At 45.3% G+C, this 21,872-nt stretch overlaps 1 protein-coding gene across 1 annotated transcript in view; it reads right to left on the bottom strand.

The window, feature by feature from the left end:
* Positions 1-21,872, bottom strand: part of KIF26B (kinesin family member 26B) — a 561,163-nt gene that overhangs the window by 165,023 nt on the left and 374,268 nt on the right. Inside the window, 1 exon segment of the mRNA XM_050772633.1 lies at positions 12,170-12,350. Coding sequence (XP_050628590.1) covers positions 12,170-12,350 — 181 coding nt within the window.

Here is a 21,872-nt window from a genome sequence, read left to right as displayed (position 1 = left end):
ATTGGATTTTCAAAACATTGTCCTTCATAGAAAATCTTCTTGTGCAAATACGATAAAATATGTTCTTAAAATATTTAAAACAGGCCATGTGCAGTGACTCATGTTTGTAATCCCAACGCTTTGGGAGGTCAAGGCGGGTGGATCGCTTGAGTCCAAGTGTTTGAGACCGGCCTGGCCAACATGGTGAAATCCTGTCTCTACAAAAAATACAAAAATTTAGCAGGGCATGGTGGCGTGTGCCTGTGGGCCCAGCTACCTGAGAGGCTGAGGTGGGAGGATCCCCTGAGCTCAGGAAGTTGAGGCTGCAGTGAGCTGTGTCAGGGCCACTGCACTCCAGCCTGGGTGATGAAGTCAGACCCTGTCTAAAATTATATATATACATAAAACAAGGAGCAGATCAAATGCATGATGACGGGACAAAAATGACTGTCCCCCAGCTCTTCACGGGTTAAGGCCTTCCCAGGGCCCTTTGTCCTGCTTCTCAAACTTGAGGGAGAGGGGCACATGGCCAGGCTGTGAAAGCAAATAACCTGTGGGGAAAGCAAGATTCTCCCTTTTCCTGTAAAACCTGAGAGTTTCCATTGTTGTAAACTCTTCGGGGCTTCCTGCTTTGAAGTTCACACACACACACACACACACACACACACACACAAAAGAGCTTGTAGCAACTTAGTTACTCATGACAGTCTGTGTGAGGAGTTTACAAATTGGTTCCACACTGCCTGATGCCATTCTTGCTTCAGACTCCAGGACATACACACCACTTTTCCGGCGTGTGCCTGGCCCCCAGCAGCTCCTCCACCAATACTGGCTGAACCAATCTCACTACACGGTCTCAGTTCTCTGCTTTTTGCCCCAAGCTGGCCTGAGCTGCTCCAGCCTAACCACCGCGCTGTGGGTTTTCAGGGTACATACAGAAAGGGTCCTAGATGCAGGGCCGATGCTGCTGTTTGGGGAACAGACAGCTGAGCATTTATGGCAGGCTGCTGGTGGGGAGCCAGGGACGGCCTGGGAGCAGCCGGGATGGAGCAGGCAAGAGCACTCTTCTATAAGGCATGCCGTTGTGATCTCACACTGCAGGAGAAAAGAACTCAGAGGAAACTGAAGAAGCTAGCATTGGAAAACAGACCAACGTTACCATCACCGATTTCAGCGAGAAATAACTCTATTAGCTACAGCTGCAACAGAGCACCACTAACGAAGCCACCCAGCGTTCACTGCTGTTGGTTAAGAGGCCTCAACTGAGCTACAAGGGGGCAAAATTGATAATCTGAATCTTTGGTTGTGGCACAGAACACAGAGGCAGACTGAGGGAACTGGAAGAGAGATTTGGCAGGAAATTACTAGCACTTAGTGCTACTGTAATTGTTCTATTTTTCGTTGTTTTTCCTGTAATCCCAGCACTTTGAGAGGCGGAGGCGGCCGGATCACCTGAGGTCAGGACTTTGAGACCAGCCTGGCCAAAATGGTGAAACCCCGTCTCTACTCAAAGAAAAAAGAATGTATCAGAATTATTCTCCCTCTTCATAATAATACATTTCGGTTCAATGAAGCATTAGAAAGGGATTCAAATATTTTCTATTTGATACGAACGATTCAGCAGGCAAGAACAGCATTTCCTATTCTGTTTGAGGCACAAAGGAAAACTTTCTAATTAACTCAGCAGTTTGGACTCACCATTTTTTTAATATGAAATATTTCTATCAATCCCATTTTAATGGGATAATTATAACAAATCATGCTTAACTTTCCTTTCATCCATTAACAAGAGAAAGACTACAGAAAGATAAGATGCTGGGAATGTTAGCTTAAAATATACCTACTATTTCCATTCTCTTTATATCAGTAATGGTCTAATTGTGCTGAGCTTAACTAAAATGTGGTTTTTGGACAAAGACTGATCAAAAGCCCTATTCTGGCATCATAATCCATCTTATTGCCCTTTGGTTAATTGAGACAGTAGCATTTATTCCAGAGAGAATTCCCTCATTTTTATCTCATGTTTTTATTCCATAAATCAGGATGCTAATTAGGAATTACAGGTATTCCAGGAGGCCCCAAGGCTGTCCACCAATTATGATAAACGTTGCTAGCTTTTAAAAAGTCCCCTTATAAAAATTATCTTTCTTCTCCTACTACTACTACACACTTACACACACACACGTGCACACACATGTACAAGCCTACCATCTCCATTTAATACCTTAAAATAGAGCCAGTAGAATTGAGATCAAAAGTTGCAAAATGGGGCCAGGTGTGGTGGCTCACGCCTGTAATCCCAGCACTTTGGGAGGCCAAGGCAGGTGGATCACCTGAGGTCAGGAGTTCAAGACCAGCCTGGCCAACAAGGTGAAACCCCATCTCTACTAAAAATACAAAAAATTAGCCAGGCGTGGTGATGGGCACCTGTAATCCCAGCTACTTGGGAGGCTCAGGCAGGAGAATCGCTTGAACCCAGGAGGCGGAGGTTGCAGTAAGCCCAGATTGCACCATTGCACTCCAGCCTGGGCGACAAGAGTAAAACTCTGTCTCGGAAAAAAAAAAAAAAAAAAAAAAAAATGTTGCAAAATGGGGGGGGAAAGATTAAGAATCTCTTATTCAAATTCTGATTTACAGTTTTCCACAACAAATCATCTTTTACATTCAAAAGTTTAAACTTTTGTCTTCTCCCACATAAGTGGGTCAACAAGTTAGTGCCTCTTGCTGCGCCTCAGTTTCCTTATGTGCACAATGAGAGGACAGGACAAGATGGTCTTCGAGAAAATGCCTCAGTGAGGGATGTGGACACTGTTTCCTCTTTGCCAGTGTGTGGCATGAAGCGCCATCTTCTTGGTGATGTAAAACCCCAGGACAATTCGCACCCTGGGAAGAGCGGGTGGAGCCAAGGACCACTGGGTTCTGGTCATGTCCATGTTTTCACTGTTTCTGCCTCATTTTCGCAGCTGCCTTTTTCAGGACGGACTCTACACAGTGCTCAATGCCCCATCAAGACTTCACAAGGACAGAATAGAATTTTTTTTTTTTTTTAAGTTCAACCACATTGAGTATCCTTTCTGGCACTAAGCGGGCACTGAAAGGGTACAAAGATGAAAAGACGATGTTTCCTCCTCCCAAGAAGCTAACAACCTAGTGAGGGAAACTGAAACGAACATTCCACTAGAAACGTAAGGGCTGAACTCTAGCTTGCCCACAGACACGTCTTGTGGAGTATATGTACACATATCAGTGCCTGGAAGGCGTCATGTCCCTGAGACTTCAACAAGAAGGTGTTCAGAAGAGCCTGTCTACTCATATGGAGCAGGCAGGGGAAGTTCAGAGAAGCAGGAAATGCAGGATCTCCACGGAGAAAGTGGATGCTAAATTCGTTTCTTTACTTGCAGCCTGAAAGCTCAAGAACAGACCTGGGATATAAGATAGGACACTCTGGGCTACAGGACCAAACCAGTCCTTCCTGCTCACTGCAGGCCCTTTCATCCATTTTGCTCTGTGTAGGCATCTCTGGCCAGGAAAGCCAGAAAATGAGTATTTTGTATGTAGCGACATGCCATCCTATCAGAAATCTGATCTAATTAAACTGAAATGTGCTGCTTACCCCTTCTTCTCCATTTGATTATGAAGACAACAGAAAATGATATCCACACATCCTCCTTAGCAGAATTAAAGGCAATCATATTAATAATGAAGAATGAAAATGGCTTCACACTTTTTGAGATGGAGTCCCACTCTGTCGCCCAGGCTGGAGTGCAGTGGTGGCGATCTCGGCTCACTGCAACTCTGCCTCCTGGGTTCAAGTGATCCTCCTGCCTCAGCCTCCCAAGTAGCTAGGATTATAGGCGCCTGTCACCACGCCCGGCTAATTTTTTGTATTTTCAGTAGAGACAGGGTTTCACCATGTTGGCCAGGCTGGTCTCGAACTTCTGACCTCAAGTGATCCACCCGCCTCAGCCTCTCAAAGTGCTGGGATTATAGGCGTGAGCCACCGCGCCTGGCTCACGCTTTCTTTATACATGTCCTCGTGATGACTTTCCTGTCCAGTAACCTCTAATGGAGAATAATCTCCTAATAGTTCCCTCTCTTTGCAAGAATGGGGACTGCTAAGTTCAACAGTGGCGTGGCATAGAAGAAAGCGCCTGTGCCTGAGGTCTTCAGGTTTGCCCCAGAAATAGCACGATCCTTCGGGCAGCGCCACCTGCGCTTCCTGAGCTCCGGGCGCCTGGGGTGGCGCTAGCGTGCATACTGCGCATGTGCGGCCCAGAGGCTGGCGAAATCTACATCCGTGGGAAAAAAGAACCCGCGAAGATGAATGAGTCAGAACATTTTTCCCAAGACGCCTTTCTCTTGAGATACGGGTTGAAGGAAGGCTCAAAATAAGAAATAAAGTAAGACAGGGAAAACCACCACCACCACCAACTCTACGTAAGCTTAACTAGGGCGTTCAACGTCACATGAGTTGATTTCCCAGAAGAGCTAACAATTTAATTTACAAAGCTATCAGGCTAGCTATAGTGATGAACAGGTATTATTTATGCCGTTCCGGCCCCCTCCAACAGCGAACCAAAATAAAAGAGAACTCACAATTCGCTTTTCCCAACTTTAGTGTTTAAGAATGGAGTTGTGAGTGTAGTGGGATCTAGCAGGATCCAGACTCCACTGGGATCTAGTGGGATCCAGAATTATCCATCACATTTAAATTCTTTATGAATACTTGAAGTAACGATGTTAACTCTGGCTCAGATCTTTTCTCTTCTCTTTGGTCATGCTTCAGGATGAGGAGGGGCAGCAATAATAATGAGGAACTGGACAATCTGTGTGTAAATAAACTGCACCTTGGTGGGCTGGAAGGCATGAGATTTTTCCCCTGGATCCATTCTGGCATCACCTCCTGAACAAGAGAGAGGTATCTCCACTGTTTCTACTTGTTGACTAAGTGAATAACAGCTACAGAAAACAGTATTTTAGGGAGGCTGAGGCAGGAGAATCACTTGAGCCCAGGAGGTGGAGGTTGCGGTGAGCCAAGATCGCACCATTGCACTCCAGCCTGGGCAACGAGAGTGAAACTCCGTCTCAAAAAAATAAAAAATAATAAAAACAAAACAAAACAAACACCACAATATGTTAATCTAATTTTTAAAATCTTGTTCTCCTCTTCCTATAAGCAGAATGTAAACTGAAGAGAAATCTTGTCTTTCTCTTCCACACAGTGTCACAAGGACTTAGTAACTAAATGACTTCTACTCTAAAAATGCTCATACATCTGTACAGGAAAAGGGTTTCTGCTAAAAAGCACACATGGTTGTTTTATTCTTTTTTTTCTATGCTTAGTTTACACACTAAACAAAGGACAACTTAGAGTTAAGCTGAATCTAGACAATAAAAGACCTAATGACATGAAGTACATAGTGCCTAAGTGTGTATATATGTTTGTGAGACAGATTAGCAAACATAAGTTTTAATAGACGCCAGAATATGTTGCTACCAGGTTTGGAAAACAGTGCTGAATAAGAGACAGATTACTTAAAATTAATGATTGAGGAGAACAGAGAATAATGGCTCCTGTTTTTATTGGATAAGAAAGATAATCCGGCCAGACATCCGAGTTTATTTCTAAATTGCAATTCTGATAAGCCCACCAAATTGCCTGCTTTCAGGCTTTACTGCTCAGAGAGGATAAATCTCCATCAAGCACTTCAGAAATACCCAGATGGATGGACATGGGTGGTGGTGGGCATGGGTGGTGACGGGCATGGGTGGTGATGGGCATGGGTGGTGATAGGCTGGTGATGGGCATGGGTGGTGATGGGCATGGGTGATGGGCATGGGTGGTGATGGGCATGGGTGGTGATGGGCATGGGTGGTGATGGCCATGGGTGGTGATGGGCATGTGTGGTGATGGGCATGGGTGATAGGCATGGGTGGTGATGGGCATGGGTGGTGATAGACATGAGTGGTGATGGGCATGGGTGGTGATGGGCATGGGTGGTGATGGACATGGGTGGTGATGGGCATGGGTGGTGATAGACATGGGTGGTGATGGACATGGGTGGTGATAGACATGGGTGGTGATGGGCATGGGTGGTGATGGGCATGGGTGGTGATAGGCATGGGTGGTGATGGACATGGGTGGTGATAGACATGGGGGGTGATGGGGATTCACTGTTAACAGACACCCCACAGCTCTTCTGCCCAGATGAGGCTAGGCAGGCATCCTAAGGTTGAGAAGCAGCATTTATGGCCCAGGAGTGCTGGCTGAGGCTGAATGCCCATCAGACATTTTCATGGGAGCCTAGAGTTTATGGAGATCAGGATATATCTTCTCCTTACTGTGCCAGAGCAGCCAACCAGTTCCTGTGTCCTGCCCCGTTCAGTGGCACTTACTACAGTACCTGGAAGACAGCAGGTCTTTATAGTGATTTGCTGACTGAATCAAGTATGATAAGCCCTCCTTGACCTATTCCCAGCTTAATTTTCTACAATTCCTCTTCCTGTTGCTCCATTCAATTTTTTATGTTCCTTCCAAATTCTAGAGCGTCTGTTCTCTTGATGCTAGGATTCACCCATCAGATTTTTCTGATTTTACTCAAATATGTCTGGGGGGAAAAGGGGTAGGTGCTGATCATAGTCGTTCTTTTGAGGCATCCCCGGAGATTGTGAAGAGAAAGACGGCTCCCTTTCCCTTCGTGCTTCATGTATTTCCTTTCAGGTATTCTTCTGGGAAGAGGAGAACCAACCAACCTACAGGTTGATTGTTATCAATCCAATATGACCATCACCATTACCTTCTCACTTTTAAAAATGATGATGCACCATGATGTGGCTGCAGAGCCATACACTTAGCAAGTCAAACAGATAACATGCTTTGCTCTGAAAGCTTGTAATCCAAGACAAAAAGCTCTGACATTAAGCTGTGACATACCAACAAATGAACCTTAAACATGGATGTTAAATAATTGTGCAAACAAATTTCATGAAGAACGTTGACTGACTTAGGAGAAGGAACCGTTTTCAAAGAGATTAGAAGCATCATTTACACATAAGCCAAATCAGTGAAGTATAAATGGGGACTAAGCTGCTTTGATTCACTAATCATCTTTATCTGTTTATTAAGAATATCTCTGTAAGACTACTCAGTAGTATAATTTCTTTATGTAACTTGAAAGTGAGACAGAATCATTTTAAGCCTACAATCCTGACTTTTCCTTAAACCAGATTGTCTTTCATATTGGCCCAAATTGGTGAGCTTTCTAAGACTGACTGGAATAAAGCACTAAGTTATAAATGCCGTAAGGACAGGTGCTCTGCCTTGTCCATTATTTCAAACCTAAGCCTACTGCTCAGCACGGTACCTGACACATAGGAGGTGCTTAGTAAATATTTGCTGTGGGCCAGGCATGGTGGCTCACGCCTGTAATCCCAACACTTTGGGAGGCCGAGGTGGGCAGATCACTGGAGGTCAGTAGTTTGAGACCAGCCTGGTCAAGATGGAGAAACCCCATTTCTACTAAAAACACAAAAATTAGCTGGGTGTGGTGGTGCATACCTGTAATCCCAGCTACTCAGGAGGCTGAGGCAGGAGAATCGCTTGAACCCGGGAGGTGGAGGTTGCAGTGAGCCAAGAGTGTACCACTGTACTCCAGCCTGGGGGACAGAGCGAGACTCTGTCTCAAAAAACCAAAAAAACAAAAACAAACAAACAAAAAATATTGCTGTGTATCAGGAAACACTCGAGGGGCAGAGGATCCTGCGATGTTGTGTGTGTGTGTGTGTGTGTGCATGTGCGTGTGCATGCCTCAACTCCAAGTACAGGGAAGTTACCTCCATTTCTTCCATCTCCATGGCCTCCAGAAAAGCTTTTGCCTCAAGAGGTGCTCAGTGGCCGGCAATGACTCCCTGGTGGTGGTTGGGGAGTGGGGTTGTTGCTGCAAACAGCAGGGAGTGGGAAGGAGGGAAAGGATGGGACAGCACACCTCCTTTCTCCCTCATTCTCTGTATCTATTGTAGGCTGTTATTCCCCTTCCTCCCCCAACCCTGACTCTGAAAAGTATGTCTTTCCCCACTGGACAAAGGCAACTGGTTCCCAACGTTATTGTGCTACCACTGTGGTCCCATGACACTCTTGCCTCTACCTCAAATTGTCAAGGTCATGTTTATCTAGCGACAGCCAGTGATACAGTAGGAAATAAAATGGCCAAAAGGTCCTGACTTCTTGCCCTGCTTCTGGAGTCACTGGAAAACCTGTTAGCTTCACTGGGTCTCAGTTTTCTTATTTACTAAATAAGAAGTTGCTCTAAATAAACCCATGAAATCCATTCCTATGGAGGAAGACCTCCCAGGTTTCCAGAGGAAGGTGGTGGGTGGCCGAGGCCTGAGGGGCAGTGGTCGGGCTGGGTGACAACACGCTCACCTTCAGGGCCATCTCAAGCGTTGGCGATTCCTGCTCCCCTCCTCCTCTCTGGGAGGCTCCAGGTCAGGTTTAAATAATCAATCAACTCGCTTTTGGGAATTCAATCAAACTTGTCTACCTCAAACCTGCTGATTTATATATAGCACTAATTATTTATGTTCTATATTAAACTCCACTGTATTTCTTGGTGATATTAAAATATAAATTATGCAACAGAGATAAATTGATGGAAATTTTTCCACATGGGTATAAAGAACTGCTGTTCCTAATTATGGTGCGATATCAGTGGAGGTGGAAAAAGCAGGAGTCTGGGAAGAAGGGCGTTTACTGAGGTCAGGCAGTTTGGCGTCCATATGGTAGGGCAGAGTAAGAGCCTGCTGAAATGGAAGAACCAGATGCTCTGTGCAGGAACAGGCAGGGTCTTGGTAACTTCTTGTTCCTTTTTTTTTTTTTTTTTTTCTTTTTTATTGAGACAGAGTCTCACTCTTGTCGCCAAGGCTGGAGTACAGTGGTACAATCTCTGCTCACTGCAACCTCCGCCTCCCAGGTTCAAGCAATCCTCCTGCCTCAGCCTCCTGAGTAGCTGGGATTACAGGTGCGTGCCACCGTACTTGGCTAATCTTTGTATTTTTAGGAGAGATAGGGTTTCACCATGTTGGTCAGGCTGGTCTTGAACCCCTGACCTCGTGATCTGCCTGCCTCAGCCTCCCAAAGTGCTGGGATTACAGGCGTGAGCCACCGCGCCCGGCCAGCTTCTTGTTTCAATCATGGTACACTTTCTCTCCAACTGTCACTTCCTCCCCCTCACTGTCACCCACCCCCCAGAAGCCTGAGCAGGACAGGAGGATGGACTCAGCTGCCATGTGGCCACTGGTCAGACGGAAGCCACACCTTCTGTTATGTTCTGTGACCCCAGGCCGATGCCCCGCTCCAAGACCCAGTCCCATGGGGGAACTCAGGGCTTTGATTGCATTTTGGATTGCAAATGAGTGACAGATATCTTTAATTTAAAAAAAGTGTGAAATGCAAACTTTAGTTTACTAACAAGCATAACTCTTCATTGTAAGGCCCCTTACCTGTGGTCACTACATATGGTACATCATGAAATCAAGATCGGACCAGTGTCCTTTGCCCCCCAAATTATTTTTGTGTCAGTGCTGGGTCATCCCGCTGGCTGGGACACTCTGCTGTTTTGGTCCCTGGCCTTGGCACCCTGATGTCCTCGTCTCAGAATTCCAGGGAAGGCATTAGGGATAGAGGAGGAGAGGTCAGAGCCACCTGAAGATGCATCCACATCAACCCTTTTAGGAACCACAGACAAGTCCAGTACTGTAGATGCAGGAGGATGGTTTCTGATGTGCTTCATTTTGAGGTGCCTGGACAGGGCTGTATTGGGGTACATGAGCACCCCAGGTTGGCTAATCATCTGACACCTTTTCAAGGGGATACCACCTAAATATTTGCTCACACTTATTCCGAAGAGAAGTGGGGTGTGGCTCAGAGCACAGGAGGGGAAGGTCGCTGCACTGACAGCTTGATTTCACTGTGTCCAGGGCAGTTCAGCTCCGGCACCGAAGTTCCAAATCCCTCTTTGCAAAACAAGAGCGCCCATGTATACTTAAAAGCAGTTGAGATGGCACATTTTATGTTATCTCTATCTTACCACAATTAAAAATAAAAAATGTAAAAAAGAATAGAAGATCCCAGCAGTTACTTGGACCCACCCTCCACAGAAGGCAGCGTCATCAACCATCCACGATCACACTCGTGTGCCCCTGTGGGGTACCACGGCCCCTCCTCGGGGGCTCCCACCCACTGAGTCCTCTCCTGGATAGGAGTCCTGGTCCACACTGTTTTGTTCCATCTGCTTCCATGTCCAGTGACGCTGGGGCAGGCCCTACAGACAGCCCAGGCGGTCGCCCTGCCTCCGGTGTTTCTTTACCGCGGGGCCTGGGAAAGCCCTCAGCGAAAACCATCTGCCCTGCCCACCGCCATGGAAACTCTGGGACTGGATGCTTCCCGCCAGAGGAAGGACTGCTCTGTTCAATGTAAGTTTTTTTAAAAAAATCCCAGCACTTTGGGAGGCCGAGACGGGCGGATCACGAGGTCAGGAGATCGAGACCATCCTGGCTAACGTGGTGAAACCCCGTCTCTACTAAAAATACAAAAAACTAGCCGGGCGAGGTGGCGGGCGCCTGTAGTCCCAGCTACTCGGGAGGCTGAGGCAGGAGAATGGCGGGAACCCGGGGGCGGAGCTTGCAGTGAACCGAGATCGCGCCACTCACTCCAGCCTGGGAGGCAGAGCAAGACTCCGTCTCAATAAATAAATAAATAAATAAATAAATAAATAAATAAATAAATAAAAAATAGAGACACTCTGTGACCCAGGCTGCAGTGCAGTGGCATGATCATTGCTCACTGCAGCCTCAAACTCCTGGGCTTGAGTGATCCTCCCTCCTTAGCCTCCTGAGTAGCCGGGACTATAGGCATCTGCCACTGTGCCCGGCTGACTTTTAAATGTTTTTGTAAAGACAGGGTCTTGCTATGTTACCCAGGCTGGTCTCGAACTCCTGGCCTCAACTGCTCCTCTTGCTGTGGCCTCCCAAAGCTCTGGGATTACAGGTGGGAGCCACTGTGCCCGAACTATTCAATGTAATCTTGACATTTAAACTCTTCTTGGGGAAAAGTACCACATGAAGTTAATACCTTCCCAACAAGGTGGGGAGATTGAGGGTGGGAGAGGATGGAAGGACACGGGAGAAACTGGGGAAGGAGAAAAGAAGAGAGGGTAGAGGTTGTAAGGGGAGACTCCAGAGAGACACAGGCCTTCTGATGCCTGGAGACCCAGGCACGACCGTGTTTGGGAACCCAGGGGACTGGCAGTCTGCAATCTGAACAGGTAGAATCTCAGTCCGCACAGTTTAGTAGTTGCTCTGGAGCTTCAGCAAGACTAGCACCTCCGGCCAAATGCAGCCCAGGGCCGGAGTCACGTTAAGTCTGCAAAGGACCAGTGAGGTCGTGTGCGCCACTCCTATTTTTGATAAAAATGGAAAATAAAACCGCCACCTCTTTCTTTCACTACATGTTTGTATAAGCCCCGGCTTATTCACCAATGATGAGTAAACCATAAGTTACTTCACCCAAACGCTTTCCTCGGAAGGGAGAAAGAATTTAGAAATGACATTTAAAAATAAATATATCCCAAATGTAGCTGAGCAATAGCTTGTAAGCATGATCCTACATCTCTTTCTAAGCATTTGTAACAATTCGAAATTGCCCTTGTTGGCTAGAAAGGCATGACTGCAAACGCTCCTCACGAATCCCCTCAGTGTTCTGGTTCAAAGCAGGAGTCGGGATTTCTCTGAAGGGGAAGGAAAAACCCAAAAGTGTCACAGGGAAATTACGACGCCTTGTTACATCTCATTTCTGTACCTTATACTGTGGCTTCCCTTGGTCTCCTGCCCCTGCCTCGATACTTTGTGCCTTTATGTCTTTTCTTTAAATAGCTATGATTCTGTCAAACAATGCCAAGCTTATTTTTCCCACCAAAAGCAAATCAGTTCTCTTACAATTTGCATGTCTTAGTTTACTACTTAGTGTATGCAACGCATGACAATTTTCAGGACTTTGAAACGAATTTCATGTTGCCTCCTTCTCTCCCTGGTGCCGTCTTATTTTAATACATTGGAGCCCTCGTTTTCTTCTTCCTGAAACTTGATCCAGAACCTCGCACACTGGGCAGATGGCAGGGACGGCGGATGGTCCTACCTTGCCCAGCCCCGGGGTGTCCTTCACCTTGTTGACAGCCCTCAGCAGACAGGGCGGGGCTGGGGGAGGGGAGGTCTGCAGGATCCCACTGAAACTGGTGGCAAAGAGCGGTGGTTCGGCGGCGGAAGAAGTGGGCCGACGTTTCTTCTTTTTAGAAGATAGATTTAACTTCTGGGCAGCTCTGGAGGGGAAAACATAAGAAAGGAACAATAAGGGGAAAATGACTGTACAATCAGATATGCTAGGCTTACTTCGTTTTTTTTCTCTTAAAAAACCCCTCGTTCTTACTGAGGCGTAATCATTCCTTCTCTCCTCCTGCTCAGTGTCCTCTATAGCAGTCCCTTACCATAACAGGTGCACTGAACGAGCTACCCAGTCGTTTATACAGCAAAAGGAAAAACAAAGCCATCAAATAGCAGGATTCTGCAATCGCGATTTACAAAGAATTGTTTGTTATCCACCAATGTTGAGCTTAAGCAGAACAAAGCTGGGCATCTTTGGGGATAAACGGCACCCATTACGTTCATCACTCTACCGATGAATCACTTCTCTGGCATACACTCAAGTGCGAGACCTCATGAGCTAATCAAAAAACTCTAACACCTTGTAAAATCCAAACCAGTCTGATGAAGAACCATGTGGAGACCAGTCGAGGCCTGCTCTGTACAGGGCACTGGAAAAACACAAGCCCCAGCGCAACAGAAACAATCAAACTGGTTTTAGAAATATAACACCAAACCAGAAGGTGAACTCCAGCCAGGGTGTAGGGTGCTGAGACTGTGGGCTGCTCACATAGATAAGAGGATACTGTGCAGGGAGGTCTTTAAATACAAAATGCAATTCATGGGTGACCGCAAGGAGTAAGGGGTCAAAGCTCTAAAGGGGGCACAGAGTGTGAAGGCAGGGAAAGGTGGGAGGGGAGGCGGCCAGCATCATTCATAACACAGGCTGTTTAAATGACATCGTACAACATTCAAGTATCCTGTAACACTTAAAACACAATAATCTTGGCCAGGCATGGTGGCTCACACCTGTCATCCCAGCACTTTAGGAGGCCGAGGCAGGCGGCTCGCCTGAGGTCAGGAGTTTGAGACCAGCCTGGCCAACATGGTGAAACCCCATCTCTACTAAAAATACAAAAATTAGCCAGGCTTGGTGGCATGCACATGTAATCCCAGCTACTCAGGAGGCTGAAGCAGGAGAATCGCTTGAACCCGGGAGGCAGAGGTTGCAGTGAGCCCAGATAGCGCCATTGCACTCCAGGCTGGGCCACAGAGCGAGACTCCATCTCAAAAGAAAAAGCAAAACAAAACCATGATAATCTTATCACAGAAAAGAAGAAAAGAGGGGAAGGGGCAGTGTGAGGTAAAGGCATTTCACAGACTCTTAATATACTCATTTCTGGATTAATTCTTGATGTTTAAACACTAAACTCCTATTCTAAGAATTCTAATTTCCTCATCAAATGTTCGAAACATTTGAGCTGCCACTTAAAATGAAAGGACCACCCTGACTTTATTCTACTGATTAAAACCTTATAATTCATCCAATGTTCTTACCGACTGCAGAGCACATCATGAGAGAGGCAGGTCGGAAAGACAAAAGCAACACCATTTGCACCGCCTCTCCCTCCCCAGCCCCAGTCTCTTTTAATGATCTGGGATAGTTGGTTTTAATTCTGTGTCATTAAGTGTCAGCCTTTTGACAAATTGCGAGCTAAAAAATTGCCACTGCACAAATATATCAAACGGTGTTACCATTTCAAAGCTTAATTTTTCTCATCTGTAAAACTGAAAATCTATTTCACAAGAGTGAAATACAGGGGATGAGATAAGTGAGGAATTACCGATTTTGATGGGAAGATACCCTAAGTCACCCTATGGAAGGATGATGAGAAAGGGAAAGCACGGGACACTTTCTCTTTTCAACCAGTACGAAGAAAAAACTAGGAATACTTTTTTTCATGATTTCATTGCTACCCTTCCTGGCACTTTCCTTCTAAAATCAAGGGTGAAATGGAATTACTCAATGACTAGTCATTCCTTTTGAGATTCTCTCCCTAAATGAACAGTGACTCATCCCAGGTCAGTCACTGGCACGAGGCATCACGTGGCCTTCTGACACCTGCATGCACCTCTGCTCAGTGATCCGTCCCTGCTGTCAAGTCAGACTGCCTATGTCTCAGAGGACTAGAAGAAGGAAGATGGTGATCTGCTAGGAACTAAAAGGTGCTGTTTATCCATCTACATTCAGGGTTCCTTTTCACAGTGTAAAAAGAACCAGGTGGCCGGGCGCAGTGGCTCACGCCTGTAATCCCAGCACTTTGGGAGGCCGAGGCGGGCGGATCACGAGGTCAGGAGATCAAGACCATCCTGGCTAACACGGTGAAACCCCGTCTCTACTAAAAATACAAAAAATTAGCCGGGCGTGGTGGCGGCACCTGTAGTCCCAGCTACTCAGGAGGCTGAGACAGGAGAATGGCCTGAACCTGGGAGGCGGAGCTTGCAGTGAGCCGAGATCCTGCTACTGCACTCCAGCCTGGCGACAGAGCTAGACTCCGTCTCAGGAAAAAAAAAAAAGGACCAGGTGATGGCTATGGTTCCCACTTCCCTACCTGCTGGGGTTCCCAGTCCACATGGAGAGACAGACAGGGGAAGGGAGTGACACCGAAAGGCAGCTTAAAACAGGCAGTAGCCTGATGGCTTTTTCCTTTTCTTATCTCTGCCACCCATGCCCACCCTACACATGCCCTGCTGCGGAGAAAAGCAAGGATCCTTGAAAGTAAAGCACACCCCAGGATATCCCTCCAAGGCTTCCCTCCTCCCTCTCCCTCCTACAAACTTTCACGCGACTAGATCATTCCCAACAGCACGCAGATGTGTTGTTACTTCTCTCATCTTAAAAAATAAAACAAATCCTTCTCCTGATTCTTCTTCCCCAGCCAGCTACTGTTCTACTTCCTTGCCCATCCTGGCAGCAAAACTCAGGAAAAGTGTCGTCTATGCTGGCCTTGTCCAGTCCCTCTCCTTCCACTATCGATAAGCTCATTTCATTCAGGCATGTGTCCCACGACTCATCTGAAACTGCTTGTCTGGGCTCCGGATGACCACCGTGATTGCTCAAGTTAATGGTTCTCAGCCCCGTCTTGACCAATCAGAGCCCTCAGTAGGTCCTTCCTCCTTGATACACTTTCTGCTAGGTTTCTAGGACACCCTGGCCATTCCTTTCCAGTTTCCTTTGCTGGTTCCTTCTCTTGTGCCCAGCCTCTTAATGACGGCGGCCTCAGGGCTCAGTCCTCGCCCTCTTTACTGCTGCACTCAATCCCTTGGTGTTTTCTTCCAGGATCATGATTTAAATAACATCCTGAATGCCTAGGATTAATCAATTTTTATTTCCAGCTTAGATCCCTCTCTGGAACTCCTTATTTATGTATCAAAATTACCTCTTCAACAATTCCACTTGGATATCTAACAAACAGCTCAAGCTTGCCATCTCTAAAACTGAAGTCCTGATTTTTTTTTACCTGCAACGCTGTTACACATTCAGCCTTTCCTGTATCAGAAAATGGCAATTCCATCCTTCTAATGACTTCTTTGATGTTGACCTCTCTACTTCTCACACATCTAATCCATCAGGAAGTTTCGTTGGCTAAAACTTCAAAGCAGATCTATGGTCCAACCACCTCTCACCACCTTTACTACCATCTTGGTCAGAGCCGCAGACTTCTCTCGCTGGATTGCTGCCAGTCTCCTAACTTGTCTCCCATCTTCTGTACCCACTCTCCACCTGTCTATTCACACGGAAGCCAGAGTAACTTTTAAAATTTAAGTCTGCTCAAGGCCCTCCGTTTGACTCTCCATATCACTCAGAGTAAAAGCCAAAGTACTTGCAGTGGCCTATGAAGCCCCCATGGTCTGTCCCCTTCCCCCATATCCCTCAGACCACCTTTCCTACTACTCTCTTCTTTGATGATTCTGCTCCAGTCATCCTAGCCTCCAAATACCCTTGGTCCAATCCCCATCTCGGGGCCTTTGCACAGGCTCTTGTGTCAGCCTGGAATGCTCTGCCCAGATGGAGATGGGCATATGGCTCACTCCCTCATCTCCTTTAAATCTTCGCTCAAATGTTACCTTATCCATGAACCTACCTTGCCCATCATGGCAGACAGTACTTTCCAAAGATGGCTGCATCCATGTGTCTCCCACATGCACTTCTTACAACCTGACACTGATACTCTCCCCTTGACAGGTAGGGGTCTATGTTCCTTCTTGAACCCAAGAAAAACTCTGAAACTGCCCTGGCCACAGAATGTCATGGAAGTGATGCTGTAGAGCTTCTGAGCTTCAGACACAAAAGGCAATAATGGCCTCTCCCCGGATCTCTTTCTTGAGACACTCACCCTGGGAACGCAGTTCCCATGCTGTGAGGAAGCCCAGGTCACATGCAGAGGGTCATGTGGAAAAGAACCGAGGACCACAGAAGATGGTCCTCAACTGCCAGACATACGAAAGAATGAGCCTTTAGATTATTCCAGATGCCATCCTTCAAGTCTTCTGCCTGAGGTCCCGGACGTCATGGGACAGAGATAAATCACAGCCACTAAATCTTATCTGAATTTTAGATCCCCAGCAACTACGAGAGATGATAAATGATCTTTGTTGCTTTTAGCCACTAAGTTTTGGGGATAATTTGTCACACAGCCACAGTAAAAAAACAAACAAACAAACAAACAAAAAAAAAAAAAACAAAAACAAAAACCACTCACTCCCAGACTCCTAATTTCCTTTATCTTTGTTGTTCACAACCATGACACCTATTATCTTGTAACACAGCAGATGCTTTACTTCGTTACCATGTGTATTGCTTACTATCTGTTTTCCCTCTAGAATGTAAATTTTAGCAGGGAAGAGAGCTCACGGTATGTTTTGAATGAATGAACGAAGACGAGAGGAGCTGGGGATATTTAACCCGGAGAAAAGAAACCTGGAGAAAGAGGAAGGACAGAGTCTTTCAAAAAACTGTCTTTAATGAAATGAATAAATGACATGTGGAAGGAAGTATGTTTCAAGCAAGGATGCCAGATACTTTCATAAGCCATTTTTTTGAATCTCAAAAGCCCTTGTGAGCAGAACAATATTACCCCCATTTAACAGACAAACAAATGAAGCTCAAGGCAGTTAAATCCTGAGGCCCTTCTGACCTAGTTTGAACATCCAGCTTCCTAGGTGCTAGGTAGATAATCTTAGGCAAGTTACCTAAATTCTGATAATGTTTATAAAGGCCTAAGCACAGTGCCTGGCACATTGTTGTCACATGACAATGCTATCACCATCATCACGACTATTATAAATATGATTATCAAGCCTCAGTTTTTGCATAGTAAGATGAAGCAAAAATAATACCTACATTTTTAGAGTTTTTATGAGAATTTAATGACAGTACATGTAAAGCGTTTAGTACACTAATCAATGATCCTTTGAAAGAATATAATCACTAATAAGTAGTAGAGCCAAGGCTGAATCTGGTCTGTGTCCTGTATTGTACTGTATTATATCTGAATAGGGGTTAAATCTATATAATACAGGTACCAAAGCAGTAGGTGAAACGTAAAAGCATCTTTAGCTTGATAAGTTAAGAGACATTTTTCCAAAAATTGGAGTAACCCACTAGTGATGCGTCGGCTTCATAAAATAGTGAGTGTTTTTTGTCACAGAAAATATCCAAATGGTGGGTAGAAAACCACTTACCGGGAATATGAGGGAGAGGGATGCGTGCAGTGGGGAACCTGAATGGTTTCCAGTATAGAGATTCTGCAATGACTCCTGGACTCTACTCCATTTAGCAAAGCCTCTGTTGGCTTCAATGCAGAAAAACAGTGATAGAAGAAGTCATCTTGAGAATACATATAAAATTATTTTCCTAAAACTTGTGTATAAAATAAATATATCGGGAAATTTTCAGAATACTAAAAATTAATATAAATCACATTTGTATAGCCATAGATTCTATAATGGCTTTTTATTTTATCTTTGACATCATTATAAGCAGCTGTTTGATCTTTATTTTATATATTCCAATTTCTTAGAGGTCAGCAGCTTCTGTTCTTTTCATACAGCACTTCAATGACACAGAGAAGAGAAGGTTAAGGTTGAGAAATCATTCATGTATAATTGTATTATTCAGGGACATAAAGGAGAGGAAGTCATGAAAGAACTGAAAAGGTAAAGATGGCCAGGCGCTGTGACTCACACCTGTAATCCCAGCACTCTGGGAGGCCGAGGTAGGCAGACCACTTAAGGTCAGGAGTTTGAGACCAGCCTGACCAACATGGTGAGACCCCCATCTCAACTAAAATCCAAAAACTAGCCAGGCATGGTGGCACATGCCTGTAATGCCAGCTACTCGGGTGGCTGAGGTGGGAGAATCGCTTGAACCTGGAGGCAGAGGTCATAGTGAGCCGAGATCGTGCTGCTGCACTCCAGCCTAGTGACAGAGCAACGCCCCATCTCAAAAAGAAAAATAAAGAAAAGGTAAAGACATTTTGACTAGAAGTATATTTTATGTAATTAATGCCTGATAAGTTCTTTCTTTCATAGGGAAAAAAAAAAAAAAAAAAAAAAAACAGACGAATGGGTTGTTTTATGATTTCCAGTAGCAGAAAAAAATAGCTTAAAATCTACCATAAGCAATATTTACTTGTCTTGTTCTTAACAAGGATAGTACAATACATTTCCTAAAGCTATTTATCCCAGCATACATCTTTAAACATCCATTAGCTTCATATAATTATCTGTGCCTTATTTCAAGGAAAAAGTCTCTCTATCAGGATGAAATTAATATTTCCTGAACACCTATTTAAAAAAAAAAAAGTGGGCCAGGAGTGATGGCTCACGCCTGTAATCCCAGAACTTTGGGAGGCCAAGGCAGGCAGATCACAGGTCAGGAGTTCAAGACCAGCCTGGCCAACATGGTGAAACCCCATCTCTACTGAAAATACAAAAATTAGCCAGGCATGGTGGCGCACACCTGTCCTAGCTACTCAGGAGGTTGAGGCAGGAGAATTGCTTGAACCTGGGAGACAGAGGTTGCAGTGAGCCAAGATCACGCCACTGTACTCCAGCTTGGCGACAAAGCGAGACTCTGTCTCAGACAAAAACAAACAAACAAACAAACAAAAAAAAAAAAAAAACAGTGGTGCCACACTGAGCATTATCAGGCAGTGAGGAGAAGAGCAGTAGCCTGTCCTTGGCTAGAATGTCCCAGTGAACTCAGGCCTTGCCTTCCCTCTGAGTGCCAGTCCTTTCTCTCCATAGCCTCACTCATCTCACACAAAAGACAATTCTCCTAATGCATCAATATGACAATATCTGAATTCAAGGATCAGTTTAGAACTGAAATGACCTTCACAATAGGGTGGTTACTTGCTCTCATTGGCCAGATCTCCCCAAACCTAAAAAAATGAGGTCCATACTTATCTGGTGGATTCAATGGGTTTAAGTGCAGGGAAAGTCTTAGGTCTCGGTCATATAGATTAGAGGGGGAACTCGATTTTGACTTTTTTTTTTTGTAATTGTGTAATAGACTATTTGTCAGACTCTTACCCTGGATTGTGAGAATTGCAGGGGGTTAAAATGGAAAACCCCTCATTCTAAGTGCATCTCATGAGAATTAAATTGAAACCTCCTATCCTTAGTGTCTAAAGATTACTAAAATATTGACCTAGCAATCTTTTAAAAATTATTGGCTTCATGAAGAATAGAACTTTCCTTAGGGCACAGACAGGAAAATCAGGCAATACGGTCATTTTTAAGGACCTCTACATCTTTAAACGTTTTAGGAATACTGTGTGTTCCTAACCCTATCCTAAGAATATTTCATCTTGTCTGAGGGTTGCTCAAGTGTGGGATACTCAAATAGGTGGGTAAAATGTTTATAAAAATTAAGAGGTCATTCGAGCTCCACTAAATCCAACCCAGGTAATTGATGAGTGAGATATCACTTGAAAAACCATGAGACTCTCAGAGCCGCTGCACCTGCCGAACAGAAAGGGTCCTGACCAGGACGGGGTGGTGGACGGACAGTCTCCCCTGTCAGCATGCAAAGGACAATCCAGGCTGCCATTTCATGTGAAAATGGTCAGTGCTGCCGTGGGCTGCCATGGCTCACGTACCATTATAGAACTATGTCAATGTTCTGAGGATTAAGGCTATCTGACAATGAGCAACAACATCACAGATTACAGCAGCCCCTAGAAAAACCATCCGGTCAATGACACAGGGGGAGAAGACAATAAAACAGATTATAAACAGCAGGGATAGGTAACAAGATCCTATGTTCTGAGGCAGAGCTTCCAGACACAGTGAAGCTACTCATCCACATGTAACGAACACCATTAATGCTTTATTGTGAAATAACACCTACTTAAAAGTATTTGGGTGTAGCCCAGAAACATGCTAGTCATTCTGGAACTTTCCATATCGGGACTAAGAGCATCAGCCTTCACCTTTGTATTTTCTAATTGGCTGTCAGGGAGGTCATTTCTATGTCTCTAGAGACTGAAAAGCATATGGGGCTGGGTTTTTTTTTTATTTTTATGCAAATCATCTATTTCATGAGTGCAGGAAAGTAATTCAGGACATGACTTCAAATAAAATGTTTACTGCTAGGAGGCAAACATGGTGACCATTAGCCTCAAACAATATCATGTTAAAATACTACAGCCAGGCACTGTTATCATTTGGAAATGGATTGACATTTGCATGTTAATGCACAGTGTTAACCAGTGGTAATCACTGCTGTGAATTTACCCTTAAAATTTTCCCCTCACGCCTGTAATCCCAGCACTTTGGGAGACCGAGGCGGGTGGATCATGAGGTCAGGAGATCGAGACCATCCTGGCTAACACAGTGAAACCCCATCTCTACTAAAAATACAAAAAAGTAGCCAGGCATGGTTACCAGCTACTCGGGAGGCTGAGGCAGGAGAATGGCGTGAACCCGGGAGCCGGAGCTTGCAGTGAGCCGAGATCGCACCACTGCGCTCCAGCCTGGGCGACAGAGCGAGACTCCGTCTCAAAAAAAAAAAAAAAAAACTTTTCCCCATGCTTCAACGATTATACAAGTTGCCCTCACCAATGACTGCAGCCCTCGTGGATCATTGTCCTTTCCCTTGAAGTCTTACAGCAGTTGTCTTTCTGTTGTTTGTTTTCTTTTGTTTTTTTCTGAAGGACAGGGTCTCGCTCTGTCACCATGCTAGAGTGCTGTGGCACGATCATAGCCCACTGCAGCCTCAAACCTCTGGGCCGAAGTGATCCTAGAGAGTAGCAAGGACTACAGGTGTACAGGCACCATCATGCCTGGCTAATTGAAAACTTTTTTTTTTTTTTTGGAGAGACAGCATCTCACTTTGTTGCCCAGGATGGTCTTGAACTCCTCGCCTCAAGTGATCTTCTCATCTCAGCCTCCCAAAGTGCAGGAATTACAGGTGTGAGCCACTGCACCTGGCCAGCAGTTGGTCTTGAGATGATCTATCTTATGCTTTAATGCTTAATGAGACAGTGCTTGACCATGTGGCCTTTTGCTTCTGTCTCACCACCGTCACTGCACTGTTCACTTATTCAGGGTCCATGCCGTGTGTTTACTTTCTTCTATAGGTGCACACCTGCCCTCTGGCTCTGTGCCCTCCTGGAGGAGGGCCTCCTTCT

The sequence above is a fragment of the Macaca thibetana genome, chromosome 1, assembly GCF_024542745.1.
Source record: "Macaca thibetana thibetana isolate TM-01 chromosome 1, ASM2454274v1, whole genome shotgun sequence".
In the NCBI taxonomy this organism is placed as follows: domain Eukaryota; kingdom Metazoa; phylum Chordata; class Mammalia; order Primates; family Cercopithecidae; genus Macaca; species Macaca thibetana.
This window is presented reverse-complemented; position numbering and strand designations above follow the sequence as displayed.